This window comes from Ahaetulla prasina, chromosome 9 (genome assembly GCF_028640845.1).
Source record: "Ahaetulla prasina isolate Xishuangbanna chromosome 9, ASM2864084v1, whole genome shotgun sequence".
Taxonomy (NCBI): Eukaryota; Metazoa; Chordata; class Lepidosauria; order Squamata; family Colubridae; genus Ahaetulla; species Ahaetulla prasina.
The window spans coordinates 2367740-2387074 of NC_080547.1; the positions used below are offsets into that span (position 1 = coordinate 2367740).

At 47.1% G+C, this 19335-nt stretch overlaps 2 protein-coding genes across 5 annotated transcripts in view; one reads left to right on the top strand and one right to left on the bottom strand.

The window, feature by feature from the left end:
• The first annotated feature begins 117 nt into the window (after nt 1-117).
• On the top strand, nt 118-12810 carry CIAO1 (cytosolic iron-sulfur assembly component 1). Of its 3 annotated transcripts, none has more exons than XM_058194081.1 (9): nt 122-264; nt 1025-1134; nt 2160-2339; nt 3435-3583; nt 4848-4959; nt 8552-8640; nt 9470-9671; nt 11148-11235; nt 12153-12810. In XM_058194081.1, exons 3-9 carry the CDS (start codon nt 2201-2203, stop codon nt 12391-12393), a joined length of 1020 nt encoding a protein of 339 aa, XP_058050064.1. In that variant the 5' UTR covers nt 122-264; nt 1025-1134; nt 2160-2200; the 3' UTR covers nt 12394-12810. The 3 variants fall into 3 exon arrangements, with proteins under 3 accessions (XP_058050063.1, XP_058050064.1, XP_058050062.1); XM_058194079.1 differs by having other exon boundaries at nt 126-264; nt 955-1134; XM_058194080.1 differs by lacking the exon at nt 1025-1134 and having other exon boundaries at nt 118-264.
• Nucleotides 12811-13041: 231 nt separating this feature from the next.
• Nucleotides 13042-19335, bottom strand: part of SNRNP200 (small nuclear ribonucleoprotein U5 subunit 200) — a 52881-nt gene continuing 46587 nt past the window's right edge. For both annotated transcript variants that reach the window (XM_058194076.1, XM_058194075.1), the window contains exons 40-45: nt 17436-17579; nt 17101-17277; nt 16418-16578; nt 14995-15076; nt 14212-14304; nt 13042-13513 (exon numbers count right to left, since the gene is read on the bottom strand). In XM_058194076.1, coding sequence (XP_058050059.1) covers nt 13370-13513; nt 14212-14304; nt 14995-15076; nt 16418-16578; nt 17101-17277; nt 17436-17579 — 801 coding nt within the window. In that variant the 3' untranslated portion in view covers nt 13042-13369. The remainder of the gene's footprint in view (nt 13514-14211; nt 14305-14994; nt 15077-16417; nt 16579-17100; nt 17278-17435; nt 17580-19335) is intronic.

Consider the following 19335-nt stretch of genomic DNA (forward strand, 5'->3'; position numbering starts at 1 on the left):
GCTTTGAGGGCCCGAGGAACATCCCCTCCACCCGCTCCCAGTTCTTGGGAGCTGAAAGGAAACGGGGCGGGGGGGGAGGGGAGAAAGACTACGAATCCCAGCAGCCTTTGCGGCGAGGAGACTTCCGGTGCTGCCCGTTCAAAGGGGCTTCCGCGCAGGTCGAGCCTGATAAACAAGGGAGGGCGGGAGGCTCCTGCAGCGTCGTCGTCGTATACTACACAGCCCATACTTCCCAGCCAGGACCCGCGTTGGGCTGAATCTCAGGTGAGTGCTGAGGAAGCGGTGCCGTAAACTGCAAGTCTTCTATATTTCCTTTCCCTGAGGAGGAGGGGGGAGAACAATGCCGGGTAGTCCTCGACTTACGACCACAAGGGAGCCGGCATTTCCGTTGCTAAGCGAGACGGTTTGTTAAACCTCGAACGGTCCCCAAACGGGCTGTTGCAAACCGAGGACGATCTGATACTGTTGAAGCCCCTTGGAGGGGAAGTTCCAGGTAGTCCTCGACTTACGACCACAACGGAGCCCATCGTCTCTCTCGTTCAGCGAGACGGTTGTTCAGTGAGGTTTTTTGCTTCCATTTTACGACCTCTCTTGCCACCGTTGTTAAGTGAATCGCTGCGGTTGTGAAGTTAGGAACCCGGTCATTGAGCGCCTGCTTGCCAGAAGGTTGCCAAAGGGGATCGATCGCATGACACAGCGACCGTCATAAATAGGAGCCAGTTGCCAAGCGCCTGAATTTGGATCCGGTGACCATGGGGATGTCGCAATAATCATACATGTAGAAACGCTCATAAGCCACTTTTTTCGGTGCTCGGATAACTTGAAACAGTCGCCAAACAAATGGTTGTAAGTCAAAGACTCCCTCTGGTTCGTTACATTTTTATGCTGCCCGTCTCTCAGTGATCTTGGATGGCTTATCATCCTTTTTTTTCTCTTTCCTTCCCCCTTTCCCAGCATGAAGAGCCTTCGCCAGAGAGCTGCGTCTTTACATGGTCCAAAGTTTTTTTCTTTTTTTTTTTTTTAGAATAGAATTTTCTATTGGCCAAGTGTGATTGGACACACAAGGAATTTGTCTTTGGTGCATCTGCTCTCAGTGTACATAAAAGAAAAGAAACCTTCATCAAGAATCATAAGGTACAACACTTAATGAGAGTCATAGGGAACAAATAAGCAATCAGGAACCAATATCAATATAAATCGTAAGGATACAAGCAACAAAGTTACAGTCATACAGTCGTAAGTGGAAAGAGATGGGTGATGGGAACAATGAGAAGATTAATAGTAGTGCAGACTTAGTAAATAGTTCGACTGTGTTGTGGGAATTATTTGTTTAGCAGAGTGATGGTGTTCAGGAAAAAACTGTACTTGTGTCTAGTTGTTCTGGTGTGCAGTGCTCTGTAGCGTCGTTTTGAGGGTAGGTGTTGAAACAATTTATGTCCAGGATGTGAGGGGTCTGTAGATATTTTCACAGCCCTCTTTTTGACTCCTGCAGTATACAGGTCCTCCATGGAAGGCAGGTTGGTAGCCATTGTTTTTTCTACAGTTCTTGTTAGATAATTTGAATCTGATCATTTATGCTTGTGGCGAAAAAGATTTGTTTGACAGTCCATTGACTTGTTTTGTCCACAGCATTCTCAGAAATCAACTCCTAAGGCCACAGTTCAAAGGCATCAGTAATCTTCCTATCGGTCCAATTTTTGCTTGTGGGATTCTTTCCATACAACCTTTATCGGATTGTGATCTGCCCAAACATTGGGTTCTATTTCTATCACTTGTACACATGTTTTCGGTTCTAATGACCTCCATACCCTATCTCTTCTAGACCAGGATTTATGCCTATTTGAATAGAATGAATACTGATTTTTCTTAGGCTGTGTTTCTCTTCATACATCTCAAGTTCCTATTTCTTCCATCATTTTGCAAAAAAGTTTTAGAGAGCATTTTCCTGACTTTTTTACCTGTTTTACTACTCTTCTAGTCAAGTTCTGTGTCTACAATTGCGTTAAAGTCTCTTACCAGGCAGATATTTTTATATTCCATCTTGAATTACAGCATGGAAGCCCTTGTTAAAATCAATAATTTTTTTTAAAAAAAGAATCCATTCTGACCTGATTTAAATGAAGCTCTTCTGCTGAAATAAAACTTATTTTTATTCACAGGGTTTTTAGGTTTGGTTCTATCGTGACCTCTTGGCGTTCCAATGAAGGACTCCTTGACCCTCCTGTCCCGCATCCAGGCGCACCCGGATTCCCGTTGCTGGTTCCTCGCCTGGAATCCTAAAGGGACCCTGCTGGCTTCCTGTGGTGGAGACCGTAGCATCCGCATCTGGGGGAAAGAAGGTAGCCTCAGGTGGTCACCTTGGTGTTGACATTTCAAGGAAGGGAGACTGCAGAGAGAGTGTGTGTGTGTTTGTGTGTGTCAGGGTTCCAAGTAACCCCCCAACGAAAGAAAACTCCGAGGCTTGAGTTTCCTCAAAGTTTCATTTTATTAGAGATGTCATATTAGCACATCTGGGAAAACACGAATCTGAAAGCTTCCAGGTTTTCCCCACCCAAAGGAAAGTCCAAGTCCCTGGCCAACGCCCACGTGTCCATCCCATGGTCCAATCAATGCACCGTCCCAACTGGAGAGGCCTCCCAGTTCCAGCCTTCCAGGTGCTGGGCAAGATGTCCTTGACTCTCTGAGAAAGGCCCAAGTAGGTAGCAGGAAACTCAGTCAGTGTAAAAACAAACAAACTTTATTAGAATAGCTGAGAATTAACTTATTCTCAGCGTAGTCCAACTAAATTAAAGCAAATTCCTCCCAACACAATTCCTCAGCCTTATCACCAACCTTGGTCTAATTAGGCAAACTGCCAGAGGCCTTTCTTGGCAAAAGTTCAGAAGACGCTGATACAAAACAAATGCAACAAGATAAAGTTATCAACATTGCTGGTCTTTTAAGCTTTATGGGAGGGGCCAATCATCTCTTGGTCCTACTCTCAAGTCGTCCTTTTTGCTTCAGCTGCTCTTGCCTTCTGGCAGCTCTTCTCATGCGTGCATTAGGAACAGGCTCCTCCTGTTCCTCTGCCTCACTACTGTTAGCCTCTGAAGGCTCCAGAGTCTGTACCTCACTCCCCTATGGCCCTGCCCCCCCCCCTCAGCCTCCGACGCAGAGCTCTCATCTGGGCCTTCCCCAGTGTCCAGGACTGGCCCATGTTCTTCCTCAGCCTCATTGCTGTCTGACACCTACTTGGGCCTGGGTCACAACACCTCTGTGCCCACCCATGTTTTGAATCATCGTTTCCTATTTGAATCCAGATCTCAGGAGTCCCCTAATGAACAAACAAAAGGGAAGCTACCGTAGATACTTGATTAATACGGTTAGTCTTGGGGTGCCAAGATCAGGCCAGGATGTTGCCAACCTACATTGCCAGGTGCTTTCTCTCTCGCCAGGTGATGCCTGGGTGTGCAAGTCCGTCCTGGATGAAGGGCATCAAAGGACCATCCGTAAGGTGGCCTGGTCCCCCTGTGGAAACTACTTGGCTTCCGCCAGCTTTGATGCAACCACCTGCATTTGGAAGAAGAACCAGGACGATTTCGAGGTACAGCATCCTTTGTGGCTTCTAATTCAGATTTGCTCAATGGAAAAATAATACGTTTAAATTGCAAGAATTGATGATTAACCTGGGGAAAAAAATCAAGGCACCTTGAATCCTTCATTATGCGGTGCTCTTGCAGCATCATTTGGTTCCGATGTTCTCAAACGAGCACCATGCGCAGCAAGAGAATTGTGAAAATAAAGGGGGAATGTACACAAAATACAACTGTATTTGAAAATTTTACGACTCATAATAACAACAAATATTTACTGGGCGCAATTTATAGTACGCAATTCAGAACCGAGTAATTTCAATCTTGTGTGACTACGTGGGTGCAAAATTGGAATACGGTTAAAAAGATGAAACAGTGAGGATCTCAATGGAGAAAAAAAAATAACGTTACTTTAAACATTATACTTAAAGAGACAAATTTTCTAAGCCTTTTGTGACCTTTTGACAAGCAAAGTCCATGGAGAAGCCAGGTTCACATCATTTTAACCACTGCAGGGATCCAAGAAAAGGCAGTAAAATGGGGCAATGACTTGCTTAGCATCAGAAATGTTTAGCTCAGTTGTGGTCATGAGGTCTATCTATACCAAGGGTCTGCAACCTTAAAGCACTCAAAGAGCCATTTGGACCCGTTTCCCACAGAAAAGAAAACACCGGGAGCCACAAAACCTGGGTGGGAGTGGCCAACTTGACGTCACTCACTTCCACCAGTCACATGACACCCCAGCCCCAGCCACGCCTACACAGCTGGTCGTTAGGGCAGAGAACCGGTTGTTAAAAAATATCAGGAACCTCAAAGCCCTTTTGTCATCTCTCCCCACCTCTCTCTCTGTATCTCTCTCCCTCTCTCTGTATCTCTCTTTCTCTGTCCCGGCCAGGCCACTTCTCCATCCTCCGCTGTCGCCCTTACCTTCTCAGGCCAGGCAAGGAGTGACTGGGAGGGCGAGGGGGCCAGTGGTGACAGGGAGCCACAGTGACAGTGACAGGGAGCCACAGCAGAGGGCCCAAAGAGCCGCAGGTTGCTGATATCTGATCTTGATCAAGGCAAATGGGTGTTAGATATGAGTCAGTGGAACTCACAGGGGGCTGGAGTTAGGCCACTTGTGGGAGCGTGGCGATTCCAAACTGATGGCGCGTTTGACTCCGCCCTCTGGTCATCTCCTCCACTGCCCTGCCATGGGACATTTCTCTTTGCGGTCTCAGATTGCTGGTTGCCCTTTCTTCCCATAAGAAACATCCCCTCTCTTTCTCCACCCAGTGTGCAGCGACTCTGGAGGGCCACGAGAATGAGGTGAAGTCTGTAGCCTGGGCCCCGTCCGGTACCCTCCTGGCTACCTGCAGCCGAGACAAAAGCGTCTGGGTTTGGGAAGGTGAGCGAGAGCTTGGAGAAATATGGGAGGCGATGGAGGTGGGCTGGCAGGAGGTGGGGAGGGGAGGGCATTGGAATTTTCAGAACCTGTGACGATGCTCTCACAAAACGGCAGCCAGGATATAAGCATGGCTCATCACAACCCCACTGCCCTTTGACCCCAAAAGTGAATGAATGAACTTCGGTCATCCCAGACGACTTCCGGTGTCCAGCGGCAACGGACGTCTGGAAGGCTTCTCCTGCCTCCAGCGCCCGAATCCGGCCGCCGCCGAGGCCCTCAGGGGCCAGGTGTTCCGAAAAGGACACCTGCCGCACGGACGGCTCGCCAGGGGTCTCCCAGCCGACATACAGGACTGTGGGGACCGATGCTGGCGCGTCCTAGGCTTGGCGGGGTTTGGAGGCCACAGGCCGCGGCCATTATTTTGGTCGTCGCCTGGGCCGCTGTGCCCGTGACACGGGGCATTGGATTATAACTGCAGCAGCCTGGTGGTGAACAGGAGCGGAGAAGAATTGAGGAGGAGAAGGAAGGAATATCGGTAAACGTGAGTGGACTGCTCCGGAGTGCGGGGGTTTTCTCCCCTGCGGTTGGAAGGAGCACGAGTTATTCTGGAGAGAGGAGAACTTAAAATAAGAAGATTACGGTTTTGTGGAGCTCTGGAGAAGAGGTGATGGAGAAATTTAGGAGGGAAGGTTTGAGGCCCCTCCTTCTGGGGAACAGTGGTGGCGTCCAGCTTCCGCCTTCACTATGAGAATTTTGATGACATCACTTCCCTTGACTTCCTGGTTGACTAACTGTACTCTGGACTCGTTGCTCCTGTGAGTGCCCCTGGTGGATCCGGAGGAAATTACAAGGATACTGTGCCTGCCTGAGGATTTTGTATTTTTTTTTTCCTTAATGGCAAAGGTCAGAGACCAACTGCTGGAGAGATGGAGAATTTTGGAAAAGTTATCTAATATGGACAAGAAATTGGATGAAATAAGAGTAGAAATTGTGACTATCCAAAAGGATTTAAAGGATACTCAACAAGTTTCAGCAGAAAACAAGCAGAAAGTGGAAGGTTTGGAGGGTGAGATGCGGCAGTGCAGAAAAGAGAGAGGCGACAGGCAATGCTGTGCTTGGACAACAGATGGATAAAATGTCTTATTTCGTTAGGTTACAAAATTTGGAAGAAGGGGACCAAGAAGACTTGAGAGATGTTGTGACTAAATTGTTGGGAGAATTTCTTGGGAGAGGTGTTGATTTCATGAATTGGGATGTGGATCGAGTTTATAGAGTTAATTCGCAATATGCACGCACGCATGCAGTTCCCAGAGAGGTTCATGTCAAATTTGTGAGAAGAGGCGAGATGAAATTCTTAGAAAACATAGGAGTGGGGCACTGATTTACAGGGGCAGGAGATAGCCATTCTGAGGCAGATTCCCAGACAGGTGCGTGAAAAAGAAAGAAATATTATTTTTGTCAAGCAAATTGTACCAGAAGGAGTGGGCTTCAGATGGCTGATGCCAGAGGATTGATGATTTTCCGGGAGGGCATTACGAAAAAAATCAGTACAATTGCGGAGGCTACGGCCTATGTGGAGGAACACAAAGCCCTCCTGGAATCAGATGACCCAGGAATTGAAGAAGGGGAGGTTATAGATCATGGGGCGGAAGCGGCTGCCGCTGGTGCGGCCCTGGGGGTGGGTCAGGCTGAACCCAGAGTTCTGAGATCCAAAACTAGGAAGTGATAAAGATATTTGGGATTGTGTTGGTTTTCCTTATTCTCTTTTGTACGATATTCTGTTTATTCTTGACCCTTCTTTATTACGTATTTAAAATTTGTAAACTTAGCTACTTCGTGTCACCTGCTTGCCATATGGCTGTTGTATGTGTTAAAAAATTTGAGTAAAATTCTTATTTTAGATAAGAAAAATGAAAATTTACCATACCTGATATGTATTTGTATAAACCTTTTTTTGACTAATAAAAACTTTTTGAATAAAAAAAAAAAAAAAAACTTCGGTCATCCCAGCCCCACAGAAGACGGCACGGCTGCGCCTTCTGATATTGCTATCTGGGCGTCCAGAAGGGAAAGGCTGCTTTCTAAGAATATCAAAACGGCATTCGTGTAAATCGGGCTGACAGATTTTAAAACCTTTTTAAAATAACAAAAATAGGGAAGCTGCCGAAAAAGCAAGGGGGAGGTGACTTACGGTTCTGTCTTTCTGTCATATGGGAAAAAATGGAACTTCTCATTATGTTGAACCTGCCTGTTTTTATTGTAAATCCATGGAGTGGATAGGAGGGGGATGTTGTGACCGAGGCCCGAGTAGTGATTGCCAAACGCAATTCAGTCCTGAACAAATTTATTTTATTAAAACAACTAAGAATTAATTCATTCACGGCTTAGTCCAAAACAAAATTCTTCATAAACAGTTCCTCGGCCTTATCACCAACTTTTTTTTTTTTTTTTTTTTACATTTATACCCCGCCCTTCTCCGAAGACTCAGGACGGCTTACAGTGTATAGGGCAATAGTCTCATTCTATTTGTATATTTTTACAAAGTCAACTTATTGCCCCCCCAACAATCTGGGTCCTCATTTTACCTACCTTATAAAGGATGGAAGGCTGAGTCAACCTTGGGCCGGGCTTGAACCTGCAGTAATTGCAGGCTTTTGTGTTCTTAATAACAGGCCTGAGCTATTTGATGTCTTTGGCAACCTGCCAAAGGCTTTTCTTGGCAAAACCCCCACAAAGTTCAAGAGACGCTGACAAGAAGCACAGAAATCAACGTTGCTTTCCTACAAAGAACCCAACGGCTCGTTGCTGCTCTTTTAAGCCTTATGGGAGGGGCCAATCATCTCCTGGCCTTACTCCCAAGTCATCCCTTTGGCTTTAGCTGCTCTTGCCTTCTGGCAGCTCTTCGCATGTGTGCACTAGGAATAGGCTCCTCCTGTTCCTCTGCCTCTGCTGTCCACCTCTGGACACTCGGGAGTCCATGCTTTGCTCCCAGATGGCCCCGGCCCCATTTCTGCCTCCGACGCAGAGCCCTCGTCTGGCCTTCCTCTGACTCCAGGACTGGCCCATCGTCCTCCCCAGCTTCCTCACTGTCTGACTCTGGAGCCAGGTCTGCAGGCGGACCACAACAGGGGAGGATGTGTTTCTATCTTTTCACTTGGTTCACATTCTCTACCGAATTACTTTTACGGTTGGTTGCACCGTCAGCCAGATGTTCAGACCAGATTTGGCATTTATGTCTGCCTGTCAACTCCTTCCCGAGGATCTGGGATAGGCAGATGTGGATGTTCGATGGTGTTGGAGATATTGTGGCAAGTTGTAAGCTGTTCTGGCTAAAGCTGCCTTTCACAATGGGGATTTTGTCAGTGCCAGTGATATTGTTAATGGTTCGCCACAATCGGCCAGCTATTCAGACTGGACTTGGCATATTTGCCCACCTGTCGAGACCTGGGACAGGCAGGTGTTGGATGTTTAATTGTGTTAAAGGTGTCATCACTGGATGTAAACTATTCTGAGTAAAGCTGCCTTTTGCAATTGACTGACGGGGATTTTCATTATTTGGTTTCCTATCAAATTCCCCGCTTCTCTGTTACAGTGGATGAAGAGGACGAGTACGAGTGCATGAGTGTCTTGAATTCTCACACACAGGATGTCAAGCATGTGGTCTGGCACCCTAACCAAGAGGTGAGTCTGGGTTTCTTCCTTAGGGCAGGGGTCTCCAACCTTGGCAACTTGAAGACTTGTGGACTTCAACTCCCAGAGTCCCTCAGCCAGCAAAGCTGGCTGAGGAACTCTGGGAGTTGAAGTCCACAAGTCTTCAAGTTGCCAAAGGTTGGAGACCCCTGCCTTAGAGTAAGTTAGGGAGTTCTCCTTTTCTGCATTGCTGCAACGGCTAGAACAGGGTGTCAAACTCACATCGTCACAGCACATATCAGGATTTTTTTCCCCTTTGCTAAACCGGGCGTGGGCATGGGGCGTGGCCAGCGTATGCTACATCTGGCCCTCGGGCTGTGAGTTTGAACAGCCCTGAGCTAGAAGATTGTTTTTGTGAAACAAATGTGGAGGTTCTCTGGAAATGGGCATCTTTCATGCGGCCCACCAGGCTTGCAATTCCTTTGGTTCTTCTGCCAATGTTATAATAATAATAACAATAACAATAACAATAATAATAATAATATCAGAGTTGGAAGGGACCTTGGAGGTCTTCTAGTCCAACCCCCTGCCCAGGCAGGAAACCCTACACCACTTCAGACAAATGGTTATCCAGCATTTTCTTAAAAACTTCCAGTGTTGGAGCATTTACAACTTCTGGAGGCAAGTTGTTCCACTGATTAATTGTTCTAACTGTCAGGAAATTTCTCCTTAGTTCTAGGTTGCTTCTCTCCTTGATTAGTTTCCATCTGTTGCTTCTTGTTCTACTCTCAGGTGCTTTGGAGAATAGTTTGACTCCTTCTTCTTTGTGGCAACCCCTGATTTGGGTCTCCCTCTTGGGGTTTTTTTTCTCTCCTCCCAGCTGCTGGCATCTGCCAGTTACGATGACACCGTCAAACTGTATCGGGAAGAGGAAGACGACTGGGTGTGCTTCAGCACCTTGGAAGGACACGAGTCCACGGTGTGGAGCTTGGCTTTTGACCAGTCTGGGGAAAGGCTGGCTTCCTGTAGTGACGACAAGACGGTGCGCATTTGGCACCAGTTTAAGCCAGGCAACGAGCAAGGTGGGTGGTACAGCACGGTGCCCTGTGTTACATCCCAGGGATAGAACTGTTTATTAAATTTATTTGCCAACTTTGCCACAAGGTGTCCCTGGGCAGCTTACAACATTACAATAAAAATACAAAATTATGATGAAAAAGTGGGAGGAAAGGGAACATGATGTACTGTGGGGAGGTGAGGTCGAAAGTCCCTACAGAGAGTGGTGAGGACAGTGGAGAAGATTATAGGAAGCTCGCTTCCTGTTATTCAGGATGCTGCTCACAAGCACTCTGTGCTTAAGAGCTCAAAACATTGTTAGAGACCCCACACACCCACTTTACAGTCTGTTTCAGTTGCTCCCCTCTGGGAGTGGGTTTCGACGTATTTCTAGCAGGACTCCCAGATTCTGTAGCAGCTTTGTTCCCTAGGCCATCCCTCTGGTAAACTCACAAGATGCGTTTTTCTCGCCATGTACACACATGCATCCAAACTGGACTGTGTTGTTTCTCCGTGTCATATATGTGGGTATATGCATACTTTTGTATTTATTTATTCCGCCATGCTTGTGTAGTGCATATTGGAGGTGGTGCCCCTCTTGAGAGCTGTATGCAAGGAATTTTCACTTTTATGTGTACCGATCGATGATCATTCAAAGTGACAAGTTAATTCTGTTCTTCTGTATTAGCCCATCAACCACCTACAGCACGGTAGGCAGGTGCCACTAACTTTAACAGCTGCAGTGATTCACTTAACAATTGTGGCATGAAAGGTCGTAAAATGGAGCAAAATTCACTTAACAACACTGTCCCACTTAGCAGTAGAAATTATGGGCTCAATGATGGTTATTAAGTTGAGGATTATTTCTATAAGACTGCCTGTACGAGTAAGGTTCTGAGCCGAATGCAAAATCCTGACCACCATAAAACCCTAGTACTAGATCCCTTAAAGGCCACCGAATCCCCCTCCCACCCACTCATATTTTCTGTTCCTAGCAACTATCCTCAAAAGACGCTACTAAGTCTGCACTACTTTTAATCTTCTCGTTCCCATCATCCATCTTCTTCCACTTTTGACTGTAACTTTGTTGCTTGTATCCTTACGATTTATACTGATACTGATTGTTCCCCGATTGCTTAATTGTACCCTATGACTATCATGAAGTGTTGTAAGTGTTGTACCTTGATGAAGGTATTTTTTCTTTTATGTACACTGAGAGCGTATGCACCAAGACAAACTCCTTGTGTGTCTAATCACACTTGGCCAATCAAAAATTCTTTCTTTCATCTATCTATCTATCTATCTATCTATCTATCTATCTATCTATCTATCTATCTATCTATCTATCTATCTATCTATCTATCTATCTATCTATCTATCCCTCAGCTCTCAAGCCCTTGGTTGGACCCCCGTAACTGAAATCTCCCCTTTTCTCCATGAGGCCTGAAGCTCCTGCGGCAGATCCGAGGCATCAGCTTAAAGAGCTCTCTTGTGTGTTTCAGGCGTGGCCTGTAGCGGTACCGATCCCGTTTGGAAGTGCGTTTGCACCCTCTCTGGCTTCCACACACGGACCGTCTACGACGTGGCATGGTAAGTGGGGATGCTACCAACAGGGTCCCAGGACAAGCCGAGATATGTGTCAAGGAACGGATCTGGTGGGAATAGTTTTGCAGGTCGCGCACCATTGCGGATTAAGGAGTAGCACAACTCTTTTAAGTGCTCCTCTGCAGCAGGGGTCTCCAACTTTGGTCACTTTTAAGACTTGTGGGCTTAAACTTCCAGAATTTCTCAGCCAGTTGAGTTGGGAGTTGAAGTCCACAAGTCTTAAAGTGACCAAGGTTGGAGACCCCTACTCTACAGTATGATGTAGGTATACGAAGGCTGTTTCCCACTGTAGAACATTTTAAGTTTTTGTGACTATTCTTGATTCCTACCATGAAAGCCATTTAAACTGTGCCACTTTGCAACATCTTTGGATAAAGATGTTTTAGCTACTATTTTATAGTTGACTTAAGACACTAATTTTATCCCTTAAAATTAAGCCGGTTTACTACCAGCGAACTGGTAGTAAACTGGTTCAGATTTCACCACGGGGGTAACCGGAAGCCTTTAAGAAGGCATAGGGTCTCCTGCTTGAGCAGGGGGTTGGATTAGAAGGCCTCCAAGCTCCCCTGTTTGAGTGGCATGATGGCCTAGTGGTGAAGACACTCGCCTTCCACTTGGAAGGTTGAGAGATCAATCCTAGGTAGCGGCAGATGTTTCTCTCCTAGGGTGCAATTTTTTTAAAAAAAAAAAAATCCTATTTGCTGTGAACTCCATGAAGGCATCAGGAAGGGCATCCGGCCAGTAAACGCTCACTTCCATTGTCGCCCAAATTAAGGGATTACAGGATCATAAAAAGGGAGGGTGTTTTTTTTCCATTGTCAACTTCTCTTTAAAATGCCCCAGTATGCTCTGAATCATCTAATCCTGATCCAGAATGGTTTCCTTTTCCAAATTCTTGCCAGGTGCCACCTGACAGGTGCCCTAGCCACCGCTTGCGGAGACGATGCCATCCGGGTGTTTGAGGAAGAGCCTCTCTCGGACCCTCATCAGCCCACCTTCTCCTTGACCGCCCACATGGCCCAAGCCCATTCTCAGGATGTGAACTGCGTTGCCTGGAACCCCAAGGAGCCGGGATTGCTGGCTTCGTGCAGCGATGATGGAGAAATGGCCTTCTGGAAGTACCAGCGCCCAGAGACTTGCTGAATACTTTATCTCCAGGGGGGGGGGTGTTTCACGAGCACGAGATTCCCCCCCACTCCCGGAAAAAGCAACTAAACATCCTACAAATGGATTGAACTGTGCGGTGGTCGTTTCCATCTCTTCCGAAGAACTGCAGTTCCCCAGGTGAGAACTTACTACCTAAAAGGAAAACACTGGATTTAACTAAGAGGGAATCTGATGGTTCTTTGGTATGGATCCAGCCAAGGCAAGACGGCACAGAAGGTGGATTTCCAAGGTAGGCCCGAAGGGAAAGCTTCCTGATCCCTTCTAAACCAGCTTCAAGTAAGTGAAATAATAGGCTTGAAATGTTGGTTTCTACTCATATAAAACCAGGAAAGGGAAAGGAGCTGTTATTTGGACATCTGTAAAAATGAATAAAATAGAACATCCGTTGTTGTTCATCTTGACTCCTTTATTAAACTGCAGCTTCCCCAACCTGGTGCTTAGGTGATATAGGATGATGGGAAAAGATTTCTCTACGTTTGGGGAAAGTGAAAGAGACTGGGGTTGGAGATTGAACTCCTGGCAGCGGGCAGAGTCAGCCTGCAATGCTGCCTTCTAACCACTGCGCCACCACGGCTCTGACAACTATCTTCACTTGGACTTCTCACCCCAAAAAGAGGACCCGAGTTCGTTCTTGGAAGTTTTATTTTGGAAAATTAGCAGGATCTCTAAACAATCAATTCAGCTCATTTACTGCAAACATTGTACATAAAAGCCACTGCTTGTTTTGCCGAGGTTTTTTTTTTAAAAAGGGAAAACCTCAAGATGCGGGCAGGAACACAAAAGGTGGAAGTCCCTTTCTACCCTGCTGGCTAAGACTCAGACAATGCAGGGAATCCGAAGACCGAGAACATCTACGAAACACCTTCCCAACCACCTAGGGTGGTTATCCGCTCCAAGAAAGTCCACAATGGCTTTGATGAAGGTCCATCGCCAAGGATGTTCGGCCTGTCACTCAGTCGGAGTCGCTGTCACTCTCTGCCTCTTTTACGTCCACGCTGAACTTATATTCTTGGTCACAGCCCATGTAGGCATCGCTCATGAAGTAGAGGGTGTAGTTGTGCGTCCCGGTGGTCGGAGCCACAAAATCCAACTTCACCTAAATAGCGTTAAGAATTAGGTTTTTTAGAACAGGGGGTCTCCAACCTTGGCAACTTGAAGCCTGGCGGACTACAACTCCCAGATTCCCCAGCCAGCTTTGCTGCGGGGAAAGACACAAATAAATCTCTCCGTAACTGTTGTGGCCTGTCAGCCGCTAGCCCCTCCGACAGAGGAAAAGGCGTCGGAGTGAGGGTCAGCATCCAGGCCACCTGAGAGCTCCGAGGGGGAAGAGGGAATGTAGCTGGCAGAGAGAGAGAGAGAGGAAGATACAGAGGGGGAGCCTGGGCCGGCCGTCCCTCTGATGGAGAGTCAACAGCCCCCAGGTCTGGAGGTGGCTGATGAGGAAGAGGAGGAACAGCTGGGTCCACTGCCTAACGCACAGATGCTCAGCAGAGGAGAGGAGAACAGTGGAAATCTATGGGCCGGTCCTTGGGATGGAAGAGCTAGTGAAGGCCCACCCTAGCTCTGGGGATAAAAGGCAGGGGACGGAGATGAATAGATGTGGCAGACAACTATCCATCTTCCGGACAGATAGATGGACTTGTTAGCCTGCATTTGAAAAGGAAACTTTTTTCCCCAGGGCTGCTGGTGCTCCTAATTAAAGGAATCTTTGAGATAACTTTAGAGGGTTGGTCGTGTTTGGGGAGCTGGGTCGGAACAATCCTCAAGACTGACGTAGAAGTGTGAGTGTCTTACCTTGGCCTTCTGCTGCAGCGTCAGTCGCTTGATGGAAATGAGGCTGTTGGATTTGGAGTCGCCAATCACCACCCACCAGCCTTCCTCGCGTTTCTGCAGGAAAGAAGCAGCAAAGGGGACGAAGTCAGGAGCGCAACAACGGGGTATTCTCAGCCCCAGCAGGGCCTTGGCCTCCTCAAGCAGAGAGAAACCATTTACTCATGAGTAAAACAAACCCACTTTATTCAAAGAGGGAAGGAACAAGTGGTGAAATTCAAAATAAAATTGCTACTGATTATGTGGGCATGGCAGAGGAAGGATACTGCAAAATCCCCATTCCCTCCCCACTCCAGGGGGAAAGATACTGCAAAATCCACATTCCCTCCCCACTCTGGGACCACCCTGAGTCAGCCTTGAGCCTGGTGAGATTCAAACTGCCAAATTGCAGGCAGAAGTAGCCTGCAGTACTGCACCCTTAACCACTATGAACCTTTGGTCTACGTCTTCTTTTCCCTGAGAGCCGGCTTATTGCTTTCCTTTGCTCTCCACTCCTACGAGCATCTGGGATGGGCCCCATCTGTTCCTCCCCCTCACTCAGCTCAGGCCCTGAAGACAGCTGCCTCTCCCCTCAGGGGTGGGTGGAAGGCCCCGGCTCTACTGCTGCTTCCACATCAGAGCCTTCCAAAGGCTCCGAAGCTGGCCCAGGCTCCATCTCCCCCTCTTCCTCGTCTGACTCAGCCGAGGGGCCACAACACAGCCTCTCCCAGAAGCTTCCCAGAATCTTTCTCCGAGGACCCCACTTACCTGTGGGAACAGCGGGGCAATCACGGGGCCCGTAACTTCCTCCTCTCGCTCCAGCTGCACCAGCACAACCACAGGTCCTCCACTGGAGAAACAAAGGAAGTAGTCGACTCACACACTTTCCCCCAGTACTGCTTGTAGCCTTCGCTCCCTTCCCAGCCCACTGCAAGCAAGAGGCTGCGGAATCAACAGAGGACTAAAACCTTGGCGGTTTCCAGCATGGGATCCTGTCCAAGATTTTTTTTTATTGGTCTCGACTCCTGGTGACTGCCTGGACATGTCCCTGCAGTTGTCTTGACAAGGTTTCCCCCCGAAGTGGTTTGCTATTACTAGCTTCCTAAGGGCTAAGGGAGAGGGGCTGGCCCAAAAGTCACCCCTTTGGCTTTGTGTCTTAAGATAGAACTAGAACTCGACAGTCTCCCAGTTTTTAACCAGGTGCCTTTACTATTACACCAGCTCCCACAGAAAGTTTGCCGCCTTCGTTAAGTTTGAAGGTAGAGAAGGAGCCTCCGAATGCCGAATTTTAATAAAAAGCTAGAAAGTCTTAGAAAGTCAGAAGTATTTCATGCTCTTCTAAAAGTAAATTTAAATAGAATAGAATAGAATATCAGAGTTGGAAGGGACCTTGGAGGTCTTCTAGTCCAACCCCCCACCCAAGGAGACCCTACACCATTTCTGACCGATGGCAGTCCAGTCTCCTCGAAAGCCTCCAGAGATGAAGCTCCCACAACCTCTGAAGGCAACTTCTGTTCTATCAGTTGATTGATCTCACTGTCAGGAAATTTCTCATTTCCAGGTTGAATTTCTCCTTGATCAGTTTCCATCCATTATTCCTTGTCTGGCCTTCGGGTGCTTTGGAAAACAGCTTGACCCCCACCTTCCTCCTCTCTGTGGCAGCCCCTCAAATATTGGAAGACGGCTATCCTGTGTCCCCTGGTCCTTCTCTTCACTAGACTAGCCAGGCCCAGTTCCTGCAACTGTTTTTCATATGTTTTAGCCTCCAGTCCCCTCATCATCCTGGTTGCTCTTCTCTGCACTCCTTCTAGAGCAACATATTTTTTATAGTGTGGTGACCAAAACTGGATGCAGTACTCCAGGTGTGGTCTTACCAAGGCTTTATAAAGTGGTATTAAAGTGATCTTGCTTTAAAAGTTATGTAATAATTCCTCAGTACAAATTGCTGCGAAAGCAGCTCCCCAAATTTGTCATTCTTCCGCTTGCACGCACCCAATGACAAACCAGCTCGAACCAATCGCTTCTTTTAGCCTTAGGCCCTCCTTCCTCGCCCTCCTCCCCAGTAGCAAAGGCCACCCCACCAGTCTTGCCTCCGCCAATAAGCCGCGAGAACAGAAAGAAAGCAAAAACTGCTAACTGCCAGCTGCGTCGTCGAAGTCTTTCTCTTGCAACCTTCCCGGCCCCTCCTTACCTGTGGATGCTGTCCTTTTCCACCACCTCGTAGGAGAGCTCAATGTTGGGGTATCGGTTGCAGAAGCGAGCCACGTCTGCAATCTGGGCGTCGGAGAGCTGAAGCAGGACGTTGCGGTCCTCGTCTTCCATCTCCATGATGTCGAACACGCTCTCCACTCCCTGTGTGGAACGACAGGCGGGGGGGATGAGTAGGGGATGGCAGCCCCCAAGGGGAAAAGGTTACGGTGTCATTGAAACACACACACAGACACACACATATCCTATTCTGAGTTTTTTTTATGCAGAAGAGGTTTTTCTGGAACTTTGACATCCTATTCAGTATCAGCTGACACACAGATGAGGGTCAGTTGGAGGTCTTTGTTCTGATCTAGGCTTCCCCAAAAAGCACGAGGCACCCGACAAAACCCCTTTTATTAAACAAACAGTGAATTCCTCTCATTCACCTCCAGCAAAGGCCTGGCAAACAATCTTCCAAAGGTGAATTTATGACTGGATATAAATTGTTTAAATAAATGGCTTTGATTTAATTTTTTTAAAAAAATTCTCATGCAATTGGGCACTCCATTGTTATTTTCTGCCGTGCCTGGTCCAGGAAGGAAGGAAAAGGTGCCCTTTTCCTGGGCTGTTCCGCCGCTCTTCCCTACTAAGCTGCAACGGCGGAGCCCGAGAGCCAGTTCTCACCTTATCCGTGCAACGCCTGATGTTTTCGGAGGTGAAGTGCGGCAGCTGCTTCAGGTAGGAGTCCTTCGACCACATGGCCTGCGTGACCATCTGGGCCAGCTCCATGGCCGCCAAGGCGGGGCTCAGCCAGCCGTTGCTGGAGAGAACGTCGACGCAGGCTTGGATCAGCCGGATGGCCTGGGAAGAACGGGAAGACTCGGATTAAGGGTGCCGGCTGAAGCCCCCGCCGAGTTACCCAGCAAGACGATGCTCCCGCCGGACCCTGAAGAGGCAAGGCCGTGCCACATGGGCCGACCCCCATCCCACCCCTCTTCCTCCCCCACCCATTTCTATACCTTGCTCAGGATCTCCTCGGTGTCCGATTGGAGCTCTGCGCTCAGCTGCATCCGTGACAAATGCGCTTGCAAAAGGAGGTTGGTTTTGATGTGGGGGTCATTGAATTTAGGGTTGTTCAGCTTGTGGGGCACTTTCTGGGCCAGCTGGAAAAGGAAAGGAAGGAGGGGGTCTTCTAAGCATCAAACATGACTGTATACTGGCACAAACTGCTATCTCCACCTGCTGGCCGAGGCCCCACTTACATCTTATCGAAGGAGGCCAGATCCGGCCCGGGGGGTATTTAGATCTGGCCCGCAGGGCCGCCCTGGAAACAGTGAAGGACCAGCCCGCAGTGCCTCTGCCCATGAAAACGGAGCTGCATGCAGCCCTCCCAAGCTCCGTTTTCACTGACAGAGAGTTGCAGGAGGTTGTGGCAGCCAAAAACAGAGCTCGGGAGCCCATTTTCACTGGCAAAGCGCTTGGGCCACCACAGGTGCCTCCAACTTGAGTGATGTTGAGCTGGCCGCACCCAGCCTGGCCCCCCACAAGATCAAACACTACCCTGATGCGGCCCTCAATGAAATCAAGTTTGACACCCCTGATTTGAGCTACTGAAATTGGAGCATTCCTCAGGCAAATGTGCCTTGGGGGGAAAAACACATGAGATTCTGCCAGAAAACTTCTGCAAAGTTTTTTGCAGTCCGCTACATTTATTCCGATAATGGAGCCCTGGAGACAATTGTCATTCTGTACATTCCTCAGCAAACCAATTAAGAGAGAGCAAGTGTGGAATAGGAAATATAGCAAAGAAATAAGGTATCTAATTTTACACATAATAAGAGCCACAAGAATATCTTATGCACAGAACTGGAAAAATGAGAATGTGCCATTGGAGGAGGAAGTGATAATGAATATTCTGGACTGTGCTGAGATGGGTAAGTTAACAAAGGAGATTTAAAAAAAGGAAGATAGGGAATATTATATAGTATGGAATAAATTGTATAATTGGATAGAAATTAGAAATGGTAAATGATGAAAAAGGAGTAAAGGTCACAAAAAAAGAGGTACTACATGAAAGAAAATGAATTGTTAGAATAGAATAGAATAGAATAGAATAGAATTCTTTATTAGCCAAGTGTGATTGGACACACAAGGAATTTGTCTTTGGTGCATATGCTCCAAGAAAAGAAAAGATACGTTCATCAAGGTACAACATTTACAACAATTAATGATAGGTATCATGGAATATATACAGAAATAACGGATAAAGGTCAAAAAGATAAGTATAATTAAAGAAAATGAGAGGGGAAAAATGTAAATAACAGAGGAATACCAAAACGAAGCTGATGTAAAGAAGGAGTAAATGTTTTATGTTAGTGTTTGTTATGTCTTGCTGTTTTTTTTAAAAAAAATAAAAAGTATTTAACCTAAAAAAAAAAAAGAGAGCGTGCGTAACCGTGGCTGCCCCACTCATACTTTTATTCTGCAACTCAGATAGGATACATGGAGCAAATCACAGGCTGAAAAGTGAATACAAAAATTCCCACATATTTTTTGTTTTAAAACTATTGAAAGTAGCCCCAAATCGGAAGGAACCTAGCAGGGCCTTTTTCCGATTAACACATTTTATTAAAAGACAGAAGCTAATAACTATTTCCATTTCCTTTTATGCTGGCTGGCTTTTTATAGGGAGATTTCCCAAACATTGAATTTTTTCTTAAGAACAGGAAAAGACAACCTCTGAAAAACCCCAAATGGATTTGAGGGAGGGGGCAGGAAAGCGGGCATCGCTCCATTGCCACACCTATCTATTGGTGACAGAAGAATTTATTTTATTTCTTAAGTTTTATATGCTGCCCATCTCACTACCGAGCAATAGAGAATCGGGCTTTCCTCCTTAGTTAGCTAAAGCCACTGAAG